The sequence below is a fragment of the Arvicola amphibius genome, chromosome 3, assembly GCF_903992535.2.
Source record: "Arvicola amphibius chromosome 3, mArvAmp1.2, whole genome shotgun sequence".
Classification (NCBI taxonomy): domain Eukaryota; kingdom Metazoa; phylum Chordata; class Mammalia; order Rodentia; family Cricetidae; genus Arvicola; species Arvicola amphibius.
The window spans coordinates 185732106-185746719 of record NC_052049.1 but is presented as its reverse complement, the minus strand read 5'-3'; the positions used below and the strand labels follow the sequence as shown (position 1 = coordinate 185746719).

The 14614-nt window shown below is 46.6% G+C and overlaps 1 protein-coding gene across 1 annotated transcript; it reads left to right on the top strand.

The window, feature by feature from the left end:
• Positions 1-813: 813 nt before the first annotated feature.
• On the top strand, positions 814-11527 carry LOC121677141 (40S ribosomal protein S28-like). The gene is made up of 2 exons (XM_042054756.1): positions 814-871; positions 11283-11527. The coding sequence occupies exons 1-2, from the start codon at positions 814-816 to the stop codon at positions 11525-11527; spliced, it is 303 nt and encodes a 100-aa protein (XP_041910690.1).
• The last annotated feature ends 3087 nt before the right edge of the window (positions 11528-14614 follow it).

Below are 14614 nucleotides of genomic sequence, written 5' to 3'. Positions count from 1 at the left end.
AACTGGCAGCATGTGTCTGCCAAATGCGTTCTACTTCTGTCCAAATATTTTGAAAATGTTGTCTAGTGTGGGCAGAAACCCCGAAAGTAAAGGCAACAGAAACCCATTTGTTTATCTCAGTACACAGGGTTCCCCTCTGCCCCCCTGAGCCTGGCAGCAGTTCCAGCAATGCCCTGGCAATGACCCTACTTACGGTGTGATTGACAGCTCCCACGCTTCTGCCTACCAACCACTTTCTCCGTACTGCCTCCCTACTTCTTCCGCCGCAGTGAGAGGCGACTCAGCACGGGAGGACGGCAACGTAAAGAAACGTGTGTCGAAGGAATGAGGCTACCACACTCTCTGACACTCGAAAGCTGCTGGTTTGGATTGGGATTTGTTTATTTCTGAGAGACACTTATTTGAACACAGTCCAGTCCAGGAATGTTATTCTGTGTGTCTTGCTGTCTACGCAGTTGTCCGAGCTGCAGATAATGATGGACATTATGGTGGAGACAATTCTAAAATGATTCCTAGTTTTGTTTCCATTGCTGTGATAAAATACGATGATAAAAACCAGGGAAGAAAGGAGCTGACTTCAGCTTACGATCCAGGTCCATTGCTGTGGGGAAGCCAAGGCAGGAGTTTGAACCAGCTGGTCACATCACATCCGCAGTCAAGAGACAAGGATGCATGCTCTCTTGCTTGTCTGTAATCAGCTCAATTTCTTTACTCTTATTACAATTTAGGATCCTTGCCTAGAGAATGGTGCTGCCCACAGTGGGTGGGGTCTTTCCCACATTAATTAACTTATTAAGACAATTCCTCACAGACATGTCCATGGACCAACTTAATGTAGACAGCCCTCCCCTCCCTGAGACGCTCTTCCTAGGTGAGTCTATGTCATCAGGCTGACAGCTAAGCTAATGGTTACAATCGCTGAGATTCCTCCTTTCCTGGTATTCTCACACTATGCGATTCCCGGGACCGTGGGAAGGTAAGACCTGACCAATCACATGAGCTCTCTGAATCTGGATGTGAGAAACAAAGGACTCAAGGTGTGGCATGGATTCCACGACGGGAGAGAGATGCTGCGAGGACAGAGTGGCACACATGCAAGGAATATATGCACAGCCCCAGGAGCTGAGAGTTCCGTCATCACCAACAACTAGCAAGGGAAGAGACCATCGGTCCCAGTCACGAGGACCGAATTGTGCCACAGCCAAGTGGTGTCCTCCAAGTGGTGTCCTCCAAGTCTCCAAGAAATAATCCAACTGACTGGCATCCTGACTTCAGCTTTGCAATATGTTGCCCAGACAACAGTCACTTCATGTCAAATGCCTCATCTACAGAGCTGTGAGCTAATACATGGGACATGGGCGTCGTATTGCAAACCACTGAGTTTATCATCACTATGCTGTAGCAGTTTGACATATATACAGTAAAATTGCTGCATGTGTATGTACATAAGTATGTTGATTACTATGACAAAGTGCCCGGCAAAGGAAGCAGAAGGGAGGGAGGAAGGGAGGAAGGAAAAAGGAGGGAAGGACAGAAGGACGGAGAGAGGGAGGAAAGAAGGAGAGAAGAAAAGAAGAGGGGAAAGGGAAGGAAGCAGGGAAGTGGGAAGAGAAAGGGAGGGAAGGGGAGGAGGAAAGAAGGAAGGGAGAGGAGAAGGAGGGAGGGGGAGGACTGATTTTAGCTCACAGTTCGAGAGTACAGTCCTTCATGGCAGGGAATGTGTAATGTCAAAATCTTGAGGCAGCTCATTGCATCCACAGTCAGGAAGCAGAGAGAGATAAACACTGGTGCTCAGCTCACGTTCTCCTTTTTATTGAGTCTGGGGCCCCAGGCTATGGAAAGATGTCAGCTACATATCGATTCCCCTCCTCAGTTAAATCTCTCTGAACACCAGCACAATCATGTTCAGAGCTGTGTCTCCCAGGGGATTCCAAGTCCCATCACATGACATATTTGTTTTATTTCACTTCAATTGTTTCCTGGGTTAGATCTACCAAAGTCCAAATAGATCTAGGTCTTTGTTAAGTATTTCCACATCACTGCGTAATTTTATGTTAGGTTGGCAGTTCAGCGGGCAGAACCCTTGGGGCTGGTGCTCACATCCAAGTATACTTAAAATCCCTTATTAGTTCAACCCATTGTCTAACTTCTGAATCCTGTCCTTCCTGAATCAATCAAGGTTCAACTAGTGAGCCAGAGGATGGATGCATGGATGTATGAATGGATGCATGGATGGATGGATGGATGGATGCATGCATGCATGGATGCATGGATGCATGCATGGATGGATGGATGGGTGGGTGGGTGGATGGATGCATGCATGCATGGATGGATGGGTGGGTGGGTGGGTGGGTGGGTGGATGGATGGATGGATGGTTGGATGGATGGATGGACAGACGGACAGATGGACTGGCATTCTGATGTGTGGGTGGAAAGAGATTTCTAATGACTTGTTCATATGTTCATGGGTCTGGCCAATCATCTGAAATCTGTAGGGTGGGCACACAGCAAGAGTGACTATTGAGAAGCCAGGAGTTGTTACCAGCAGGCAGCGAGGCTCCTCTCACATCTTGTGGATTTTCTTTTTTCTCAAGGATAGCAGATCTGTACTGTCTGGCCCACAGTCTTGACTTTTTTATATGTATTTCATAATATTTTTGTGTATTTTAGAGATGCTATATTTGCCATCCCATCATGGCTGGAACTAGAAGCCATTTTCCTCATACATGTAGGATATCCATTATAATACAATATTTCCTCCATGTCTAGTCATTTTGCACTGTGAGGTAGTCACTAACACACACTAGTAATTCTAAGCAGTGTGGTTAATGGGATATTATCCCAGGATAATACTTCATTTCCCCAAGAGTTCATGAGAATTGTTAGAGATGTATACATGGATTTCTTGTACTTTATTTAAACAATTCCAATGTCAAGACAGGGGTAAGAAATAAAACATTTCCTTAGCTTCTTCTCAAACAAAACCAAGCATGGCAAAGAGATGTAACATCAACTGTGTTCAGGGCAACAGCAAATAAAACTATAGTAAGATTGCATTAAAAATTCCCAGGGTGGTGACAGTGACAGAGTCTGGCTATAACCAGAGATGTCAGGGGTGGGAAGAAACCAGGACTCTCCTGCTCCACTGCGCTGTGATTGGTAGAGTAGCACTGAGTAACTTGCTAGTGCTGCGTGTTAAAGCCAAACCTCTGCCTGCCCATGACTCAACAATTCTCCTAGGGAAGGATGTAAGATAAACGGACTCAGACATCTCCCAATAAACAAGGGAAAGGTGGTTTAGATTCGGAATAGTCACACAATGAGATCACATTGAGAGATGAGGACAGATGAACAATGATACTGAGCCAAAGAAACCAGATATAAAATCAGGATATGCCAAATTATTGCACTTTTGTAAAAATCCAGTGGCCATGATATTTGGGTGTCAGGAGGAGGCTCAGTGGATAAAGAGCTCACTGTACAATCATGAGGGTGTGAGTTTGGAGCTCTATAGCCCACATGAAGCCAGACAGAGTGACACAGTAGCATGCGTGACAAAGGAACATGTGTGGCATGGAAGCATGTGTGACACAGAAGCATGCGCCTGAAATAGCATTGTCCCTTTGGTGAGGTGGAAATGGAGACAGGACAGCCCCGGAGTTAGTAGGCCAGCTGGCCTGCAATAAACTGAAGCAAACAACAGAGAGACCTTGCCCCAAACCTGGTGAGAAACAAGACTGGAACTGAGGTTTTCTGGCTTATACACACACACACACACACACACACACACACACGGCAGGCATGAGCAGAGAAGGAATTGGCATACAGGAGCATGGAGAGATCTTCTGAGGTCCTGAAGGCCTTGTGCACATAGAAACACACATATGTGGAGAGCCATATTCAAAATACATTCTAAACCTTCACCAAAATTTGCTTCCCAATAAAAGTATTATATACCAATCCTTGAGAAAAATTCTAATATGTGGAAATACAAATCAAAACAGTGTAATTTAATTTTGACTGGGAAGTGAAAATGTTTAAAATTTACCCTTGTTAATCAAAAGATAAATCTTTTCTTCAAATCCGAGCAATGATTGCTTTAGGCAAACCATCTTCTTGATGTTCTCATGCTTCTCCTGGAGTTTTACACTGGACTTTTTTGGGGCTCCAAGAACCAAGCTCTAATTTGTACCTGAGCCCCTTTCTCCTGCAGGATGTAGGTCCTGCTGTTTGCCTCTAATGATTCAACAGTGCTAAATTCAGGCACATCCAGCCTGTGTTTCTCTAGAGGTCAGTTTCTTTCTAGAGATGAGACGATCAAAAATAAATCCTGGCTCTGTGGGTGCTCTCGCGCCCTGAGACATCAAACTGAGAACTTACGGACATGAGAAACGAGATCTGTCATGGGGTCAGTGGCAAATGTGAACTGTGCCAAGCTTCGTTTGTGTGGAGGGAACGCTCCCCAGAAGTTCTGGAATCATCAATAGTTGACGGCGTTTGATGGTGTGATCGTGAACCTTCTGAAGTGTTTCAGAGATGTCTCACTGTGGTTTTAAGTAGTATCCATGCTTGAAAGATTTCTCTGAAATAGAAACCAAGCTCAAACATTTTTCCCATCTGCATCATATATAAAACAACCAGGTGGTCAAAGTCAGAATGGGTTCCATAGCGACAAGGAGCAGTGTCCACTGTGGGCACCTGCTGCTCTGTCTTCAAGCCTGCACATGGCCTCCAAATGTGACCTTTGTGTCAGTTCCTCCTACATCTGTGCCATCAGTCCCCACCCATCCATCCGTCCATCGTTCTGTCTATCTATCCCTCCATCCACCCATCCTCCCACCCATCCATCCATCCGTCCATTGGTCTATCTATCCCTCTGTCCACCCATCCTTCCACCCATCCATCTTTCTGTCCGTCGTTCTCTCTACCCCTCCATCCACCCGTCCTTCCACCAATCCATCCATCCATCCATCCACCATTCTATCTATTCATCCCTCTGTCCATCCGTCCTTCCACCCATCCATCTACCCTCTGTTCACGATCACTTATTCCAAGTCTAACATCTAATTCAAGTCAAGCTTTTCTTCTCCTCCTCCCATCTGTACTCTTCCTCCCTCTCACCCTCTCTCCTCTCTTCCCCATCCCCTCTTTCTCTCTCTCTATCCCCATCTTCTCTCTCTACCCCCATTTTCCTCTTTCTATCCCTCTCCTTCTCCTCTCCTCCTCTCTGCCTCTCCTCTCTATCCCCATATTCCCCTCCTCTCTCTTCCTCTCCCTCCCTCATGTCCTTTTCTCTCCCATCTTCCAGTCAGCCCCATCTCTCCCCTCTCCCCCAACTTTTCTCCCCCCTTCCTCCTCCACACTTGCAGTTGTATTTGTCCTGGGACTAAGTGCAAAACACCTTCTCCCTGTGGACAGAAAGAATGGACAAGGTAGCGGTGGTGCACACCTTTAATCCCAGTCCTCAGGAGGCAGAGGCAGGCAGATCTCTGTGACTTTGAGGCCAGCCAGGAGGGAGGGAAGGAGGGAAGTAGGGAGGGAGGGAGGAAGGGAGGGAGGGAGGGAGGGAGGGAGGAAGGAAGGAAGGGAGGGAGGGAGGAAGGAAGGAAAATGCACGGCAATCGCTGCTGCCGTGTCTCCACCATACATGCTCCAGCTCCAAGCCCGCTTCCCTTTTGGGTGCAGCAGACTTCTTGATTCTGTGCCTTGTGCTCAGATTTCCTCCGTCGGGTAAACAGCAAGTCCTCCAGGGTCCGAATTCCCCACTTCTGGTCCCTCAGCGTGATTTGTCCTTTCCCCTCTGCAAAGGCTTCAAATGAAGGGGAGATGCTGGAAGTTGGCATTGCGATCCTTTATCTAACATCACACAGTATGGGTACTTTGAAGGGCCAGTTTGTTCTAGAGTTGCTACGCAATGAGTGAACGTCACTTCTCGCACTGCGGGCAGGATGGTGCCAATCTGAATGCGTCGGAACGACTAAAAATGAATGTCTTACAATAAATGGGTGCTAGCCTGAAATTTTTATCCAATGGAATCTGAGTAGAAAAATATGGAATTTCCTCTAAAGCTGCTTGTACTAGATGTCTCTAAAGTCCTAAACTTTCTTCACAGGGCTCGTTTAAGGAAATCTGTTGGTTTCTTACCTATTATGAACGGGTCCTGCTCTCTTTAGTGGGTGATTCGATTCTAAACCTTCCTGGTGCCACATGTGAGAAACCTGAGTAAATTCAGACAATCAGAGCATTTAGGAAGCATACAGTAGGTACTTAATACTTGTTGAATTGATGGATGTACTGGTTGCATGTTGAAACAGACCAGCTATCTGGGCGTTTCATAGGTGCGCCCCTCCTTTTCTTTATTGGACTGAATTTGGTCATCAATATAGAAATTTTAGTGTCTGCTGGTTTGTAAGGTTTTCTAAAACTTATAAGAAAAAAGTCCACTTTGTCCATTAAATGTCTTGAATAACCCAGTGGCGCCCCCTGGGGGACCCTTGGTGATACAGTTCCTGCGCCCCCTAGTGGTCATCCTTGGACTCACACTATGCAAAAACAAAGGCGGGGCTGGTTGGACTGCTTGAGACTGAGTTTAGCTCATAGCATTGAAAAAATAAAATAAAATAAAAATAAAAATAAAATAAAGAAGAGGAAAGAGAGGAAGAAGGGAGAGAGAAAAGACAGGAAAGGAAGGAGAACGTAGAATTAACTGAATTGAAAATAGGATCATATGTTTAAGAAAAATTGTAGTCTGGACTATGGACCCAGGCAGGGTCAAAGTCAAAGCACTCCACTGTGCTCTCTCTCTCTCTCTCTCTCTCTCTCTCTCTCTCTCTCTCTCTCTCTCTCTCTCTCTCTCTCTCTCTCACACACACACACACACACACACACACACGACACACACTCTCTCACACACTCCCCTCTCTTACACACATATTCTCTCTTTCTCCCTCTCTGTCTCTTTGTCTCTCTCTCTCTCTCACACACACACAGAGACACACACGGACACACACAGACACAGACACAGACACACAGACACAGACACACACAGACACAACACACAGACACACGCATACACAGACAGATACAACACACACACAGACACACAGACACACATACGCATACACAAACACACAGACACACACACAAACACACACATGCTCACACAGGCACGCACACAGACACACACACAGACACAAACATAGACACACACACACACATACACACAAATGGCAGATTATCTCTCTTCCTAGAAAACATTGAGTCCATAGGTAGTGGAAAGATGGCGTCCACAATTCCCACTGCACAAATTAGCGAAGCCCCTTTTACAGCCTGACTAAAACAAGAAAGTTCACACGGCAGAAATTCCCATCTTGTGGGCCTGGGGTGGGGAGTGTCCAGATTTAGCCAGGTTCCCAGCACTGGGAAGTGGGCCACCGCCAGCCTCGGCTGTCTGCTCAGCACCAGGGAGAGATGCCAGGCTGGGCAGGGCCCCAGTGGAAAGTAGTGCGCATCTCCTCATTCCAGATTCTTCTGTTCTCTCCAGGGCCGGGCTTGAGGACAGAATTTTAAACATCGTATCTTTTCTGTAGCCCACCTTAGACTCTCAAAATAATAAATAGAAAAAAAAACTGAAAAAAAAAAACTGAAAAGACTGAGCCGGAATGGCACAGCAGGGTTGAGTCTAAGGATACCCCAGGAACCTCGTTAAAATGAGCTTTAAATGATAAAAAAAAAAAAAAAGTCCTTTAATTCTTAAGAGCAAAGGGAATGGGAGCTTAGTCAGACAGAGCAGATTGCAATGTCCAGTCCACAAGCTTTGAACGCAGAAAGTAAATGGTCACCTGGGAAAGCTCCAGCTTCTGAGAGTGGCAACAGGGGAAGAATAATCCGGGACCACAGGACCCAGAACACGGGTGGGCTGAGGTCAGAGAGGGAGGTGGAGTCTGTGGGCTGAAGGGGAAGAGGAGGATTCGTTGACAATTCGGATGCAGAGCAAATAGGAGCTCGCCCTTGAGGCTTCATCCCAGGTGCCCGAGGCATTTTCCTAGCAACCTAGCAAGGACAGAACGTCCCCCCGGAGTGTTATACGGGTGTGTTATCCGACTGAGCTCGGGAGACGGTTGCATAGGAGTGCAGACCCCAGACTTCATCCCTGTATGTCAGCCACTGCCCTCATTGCTGTGCTAAACTCCTGATGAAAGTGACTTGAAGAAGAAAGGATTACTTCTGACTCGCTGCTGCAGAGTGCAGTCCACGACGGCGGGAGAAGCATGGTGGTGCGCCAACGGGTCACGCTGAGTCTGCAGTCCGAGAGAACAGAGAGAGATGAACACTAGTGCTCAACTTACCTTCTCATTTTATTCAGTCCAGGACCCCAGCCCATATTCAGGGTGGTTCTTCCAGCCTAATCTAGAACTCCCTCCCAGGCATGCCCAGAGATGTTTCCATGGTGATTCTAAACCCCATCAAGCTGACAGTGAAGTCTAGCCATCACACAGAACTTAGTGGTTACCAGCGCATGACTCGGGAAGCAGGCAGAAAAACCCCCTCTCCAGGACTTTGCAATCTATGCAAGGGATTTATTTGACTTAATCAAACTAAAGCTGAAAAGAAGTGGATAGGGAGCAGATCCCTGACTCGTCAGCAAGCTCAGCTGAAGTTATGACGGAGCCGGGGCGTAGATCATGTTGCTGTGGTCGGGTAGGCTTCAGGATGAGTGCGGGTGGCTCACAGCTTGTGCTGGGACTGGGGAAGCCCTCAGCAAAGGCAGGCCTCTTGAAGGAGCTGACGGGAGAAACTGGGCTCCTGCTGGCTTAGCATCTTGGCTGGTATGTTTTGGGTGCTGGCAAAAGCCCTAACTGGGAGGAAGGGGAACAGCTCTGGCCACGTGAACTCAAGAAGAAAGGATCTGCTGCCCGAGTCCTCGAGGTCAGAATGGAGTGTGGCCTCTTGGATTCACTTTTAGCTAACAGACAATCAGCAGAGGTTCCCTCTTCTCAGATGATCTGAGCTGGTGACAAGCTGATAAACACGGCCCTCAAGCCTGGTGGGAGTTGCATGGCTCTCTCGTATTCTGCACAAGAACGCATGGCCTTTCCACCCTAGCTTTGCATCAAGTCTCCTTAAATTTCCGATTTCTCAAATATTTGTGAAGTCACCTCTGAGCCAGGCTTCCAGACTCAAGAGGCCAACGCAAGAGAATAGGCAGGTTCAAGGCCAGCCTAGGTAACATTGTGAGACTCTATCTTAAGAAAGAAAGAAAGAAAGAAAGAAAGAAAGAAAGAAAGAAAGAAAGAAAGAAAGAAGGAAGGAAGGAAGGAAGGAAGGAAGGAAGGAAGGAAGACAACAATCCAAAATTTGTCCTAGAGACAAAGGCCATGAAATAATGCTGAAAGGATCAATGGGGAGGTATAACAATTATAAACATGTGAATTGTATTTTCTACCCCAGGCCTTCATGTGCTTTCTGGCTGGAGGGCTGGATCCAGATTGTCTACCGTAAGACCGTCTGGCTTCCACTGGTGGCTCATCGGTCTTTGGGCTGTGAGAACGCTCTTTACCAGAGACAAGGTTCCTTAAGGAGTCCTCCTCTGTGGTGCTAAGCAGTAACCTGAGAGTCTGCAGGAGTTCCAGTGTTTAAATACATATTCCAAGCACCAGGAAGAAGGAAGGGGAAGGAGGGGTGGTCTCTTCACGGATACCTCCAGGAGACTACACATCTGTGTGGGCACCATCAGCTTGAACTGTGGCATGGCCTTACCAGGGAAGCCAGGCCTGCCTGGGCTCCAGGTATTCTGAAAACTAGTCTGCAGTTGTACCAGCAGGGTGACGTTCCACGTTTCAACTCTTAATTGTGACACCTCTGAAACTGTGTTCTAACTGGTGACAACCCCACCTAGAATCCCACCTTTAAATGGCCTTCTCTGTGACTAGTCACTCCTGATCCCAAACTTCATCCATCAGAGTCTGATGGGAATTACTCCAAGGAGTTAAAAGGAATTTAATTCAAGAAACAGACAACGCAGGAGATGGGAAAAGCTGATACACTAATAGGAAATCTCAAGGAAACTCAGAAGTCAGCCTCAGCAGGAGCAAACACCCAATTTCCCCTCATCCTGAGGATCCTCCGCTGCAGGCAGTACCCATCCCTCTGCCCGGTGTGCCTGGCCAGCCTGTCTTCCATAGAATGGGGCCATCCATCACATGTTCTGTCCCTAACAACAAGGCAGTTACGTCAAAAAGTCAAGGCTGGGGACTAGGGAGGAAGCTTTGCCAGTGGTTTCTTCTGTTAAGAGTAACCATAAACAGGGGCTGGAGAGATGGCTCAGCGGTTAAGAGCACTGGCTGCTCTTCCGGAGGTCCTGAGTTCAATTCCCAGCAACCACATGGTGGCTCACAACCATCTGTACTGGGATCTAGCGCCCTCCTCTGGCGTGCGGGCATACATGGAGGCAGAATGTTGTATATATAATAAATAAATAAATCTTTTAAAAAAAAGAGTAACCATAAACAGAAGAGACTCCCGCTCCCTCCCTTGGTTCCCTGTGTGCCAACTGGTAATGACCACCTGATGATGCAGTGCTCTCCAGGGGCAACACCCCGTGCTCCCTTGATGGTTTTCATGTCCTCCCTAGCATGGCAACCATCTTAAACCAGCTCCTCCTCCATACTGCGGCATTTGGTGAGTCCTGAGATTCCTGGGCTGAGAAGTAGGAGCTCTGCTTCTCCATGAGGTGGACTCCTCGGCTGGGAGCTGTGGGGCATCCGGTAAATCCAGAGCTGGTCGAGCTGGTTCTGAGAGAGAGGGGAAATCCATGCTCTGAACAGAAACCCATTTCAATGAGGGAAAGTCAGCACCACTGCCATGAAGTGGTCCAGTGTTATTCAGTGTTCCGCAGTTCACAGGAAAACCTGTTAACCAAGCCCTCATCAAAATTTGCATTATGAGCATTCTGGAAGAAGTAAATTTTCCATGTATATACATACATGTTTATTTGTAGCTTTCCTTCAAAGTAGGTTGTTTTTAAATTTATTATTACATTTATAATGTGGGATGTCTCTGTATGCTGTGAATATGTTTTATTACCATTGGTTAATAAAGAAGCCAATTTGGCCAATAGCCTGGCAAAATAGAGCTAGGTGGGAAATTCAAGCAGAGAGATAGGAAAAAAGAAGGTGAAGTCAGGGAGATGCCAGCAGTACCAGAGAAGCAAGATGTGAGGTAATAAGCCATGGGCCACGTTGTAAATATAGACTAATAGAAATGGGTTAATTTAATGTAAGATCTAGTTAACCCTCTCTGCCTGATCGCCGGCATCACGGACACGAGTCACATGCAGCCTATCAAGCTCGCTAGGGTAACCATAGTGCTTGGCAGGACCGATTCACAGGGACAGTGCACGCAGATCCGTGTGGAATTTATGGATGACACCAGCCGCTCCATCATCCAAAACATCAAAGGTCCCGTTCAAGAGGGAGATGTGCTCACCCTATTGGAGTCAGAAAGGGAGGCTCAGAGGTTGCGCTGACCTTCCTGCTGGGTCCTGAGTATTCACCACTTGGCCCATGATGACCTGCGACTATTAGATAAAACATTTGTATTGTTTTAAAAAAAAGAGCTAATAAGCCATAGCTAATAGGCCAAACCATTTGTAATTAATATTAAGCCTCATTTATTTATTTATGTGTTATTATTATTTATTTATGTGTTTGTTATTTATGTGTTTGTTGTTTATTTATTCATGTGTTTATTTGTTATTTATTTATTTGTTTGTTATGTGTATGAGGGATTGTACAGGCCAGGGGACAGTTTTCGGGAGTTGGTTCTCTCCCACTGCCACATAGATTCCAAGGATCAAACTCCTGTCATCGTCTTGCCAGTAACACTTTGACCCATTGATCCATCTCACAAGGCTTCAATGAGGTTTACTTTTAAGATTTTTTTTATTTCATGGTTATGAGTATTTTCCTGTGTGTGCATGTGTGCACACCATATCTGAGGAGGCCATAAGAGGGTGTCAGGTCTTCAGGCTGTTGTGAGCTACATGTGGGTGCTGGAAACTGAACCCAGGTCAGCTGCAGGAGCAGCCAGTATTCTAAACTCCTCAGTCAAGTCTCCAGCCCCAACCAGAGTATTTTTAAGAAAAATCTAAGAACTTGAGAAATCAATAAAAAAAAATAGGAAGTTTAAAAACACTTAGTTATGAAAAATGCTGTGCTGAAATATAATGTAATTCCTCTCCCACCCCATGACTCACAGGTCTAATGGAGTCGGTAGCCTATGGCTTTCAGAAATAGCATCTGCCCGTTAGGGCCAGGCATTCTGCATCCCACTGATGCCACTTCCTTTAGTGGCATCTTAGCTGTGTTGGCACAGGTGGTGTGGCTGCAGCTGAGAGCACCTGTCTATTGCAAGAAGTTTTTATTTGGGGAGGTTTTCAACCATGACAGGAACTCAAAGTTTTCAGAGATAATGTGTCTTTGGGGGATAATTAAGTTTAAGCTCTTATTAAAATCTCTTTAACATCTGAAGACTCAGAGGCTTAGCTCTGGCTTGAGATATTCATTCATTTGTTCTTTTACAGGAAAAAATGTTTCAAACATTTAGCTGGACATGGCAGGGGATTGTCTTGAATGGTAATTGATAGAGGAAGACCCAGCCCATTGTGGGTGGCACCATTCCCTAGACAAAAGGGCCCGAACAGTGTATGAGAGGAGAAAGCTGGCTGAGAGCAAACAAACACTATCCATGCATTAATTTTCCTCTGCTTTTCACTATGGAGGCGGTGTGACCAGATCTTGGACTTACCTGAATGGACCGAGTCCTAAGCCACACGAACCCTTTCCCTGTCTGCTTCTTTTGTTGGGGTGTTGGTTGAGGCATCAGGAACAAAACTAGAACACCTTCTTCTTAGATCTCCAACATCCCCGGGTTCTCTAATACGCTTTACTCCTTTCTCTGGTTTCTCGGTGAGAGGTCAGTCTGAACTACTTAGACATTTTACTAAAACTAGAAGCTCCCAGAATGCAGTCTTTGCCTCGCAAAAAAAATCTAAAATTCTGTCTCTGTTCCTGGTGTGTGGTTTCTGTACAGCGAGGGCCCACAGACTCTAGCTACGGACCAAATGACCTTGGCTCCTGTCTTTGGTTAACACCGTGGTTTTGAAGAGGGTTTCTCCAGGATCTGTTAAATACATTGATGCTGGAGATGAATGCTGCCCCTCTCTTCTGCACTAAAGCCACACCACTCAAAGACGAAGCTGGGCTCAACGTCCTCATTCTCCAAAGGCAGGTAGTGTCAAATCTGCAAGCCAGAGCTCGGCCTTCATGTTTGCTTCATAAGGGAGCTTGGATCACACACCACTGGGTTCCTATTGCTATAAATACTTTGTAGAGGAGACGCTGTGTCTGTGAGGAGGGGGGAGGCAACTCGATAGCAGAAGTTGAATCTAATTTGTGCTCCCATTGCGGCAGGTTGGACCCTTTTGACTCCCTTTTCCTCAGAAAGAAACTTGGGAGGATTTCCCCCTTGATTCCATCTTGTAACAAAGTTTTCTCTGAGAAGGAAGGGAGAACAGGGTTTCCTGCACAAGAACCAAGGTCTGCGCCAGTCCCTGGGGTCTAGGAAAAGTTTATGTTCATGCTCATTGAGTTTGTATTTTCTCATTTCTTCAGGCTTATAGACTCCATCCACTCTAGAAGCAGGGTGAAGCAAGAGGCACGCTGAGAGCAGAGCACACGGATGACTCCTGCGTGACCCTTTCTAAAAGATGTTATGTGTTGTGCTGCGCCTCCCGGCGTTGTTTCCAGTGCCCCCTCGTGAAACTTCTTGTCTTAGTTGTTTTTGTTGCAGTGCTAAAGATACTTGGAGAAAATGACTCAAAAGAAGAACCTGTTTGACCTGGTATGGTGGCACAGTCAGGAGGCAGAGGGAGGTGGATCTCTGAGTTCAAGACCAGCCTGGTCTATAGAGTGAGTTCCAGGACAGCCAGGACTACACAGAGAAACCCTGTCTTGGAAAGAGAGAGAGAGAGAGAGAGAGAGAGAGAGAGAGAGAGAGAGAGAGAGAGAGAGAGGAAGGAATCGTTTGCTTTGACACATCATTTCTAGAATGTCAGTTCGTCCATGGCCGGCTCCCTCCTTTCCAGGCGGTGAGGAAGCAGAGACTGTTATAGAGTGGGGTTGCTCACCCCATGGCATCCAGGAAGTGGAGAGTGACAGGAAGAGGCGGAACATGAGATGTGACTTACTTCCTCCTTAATGTCCCATTCAACTATGAACCATCAAAAGATTCATTGATTTTATCTTAATGAACATTGAGGTTGTTACAAGAATGTCACTACCAAGCAGAGTGGAATTGTATTCTTGAAGGTTGGTGTGTGCGTGTGTGCGCACACGCACGTGTGTGCGCGCACATGTGTGTGTGTGCATGTGTGCGTACATGCATGCATGTGCATGCCGTGCCGACAGAGGCCAGAGGGGGTCCTGGAACCCCCGTTACAGGCGTTTGTGAGCCACTAACATGGACGATAGAAACTGAGCTTGGATCCTCTGCAAACGCAGTACCGAGCCACCTCTCTAGTCCCCATTATTGAATTCTTTAAGCCAAATCTTTT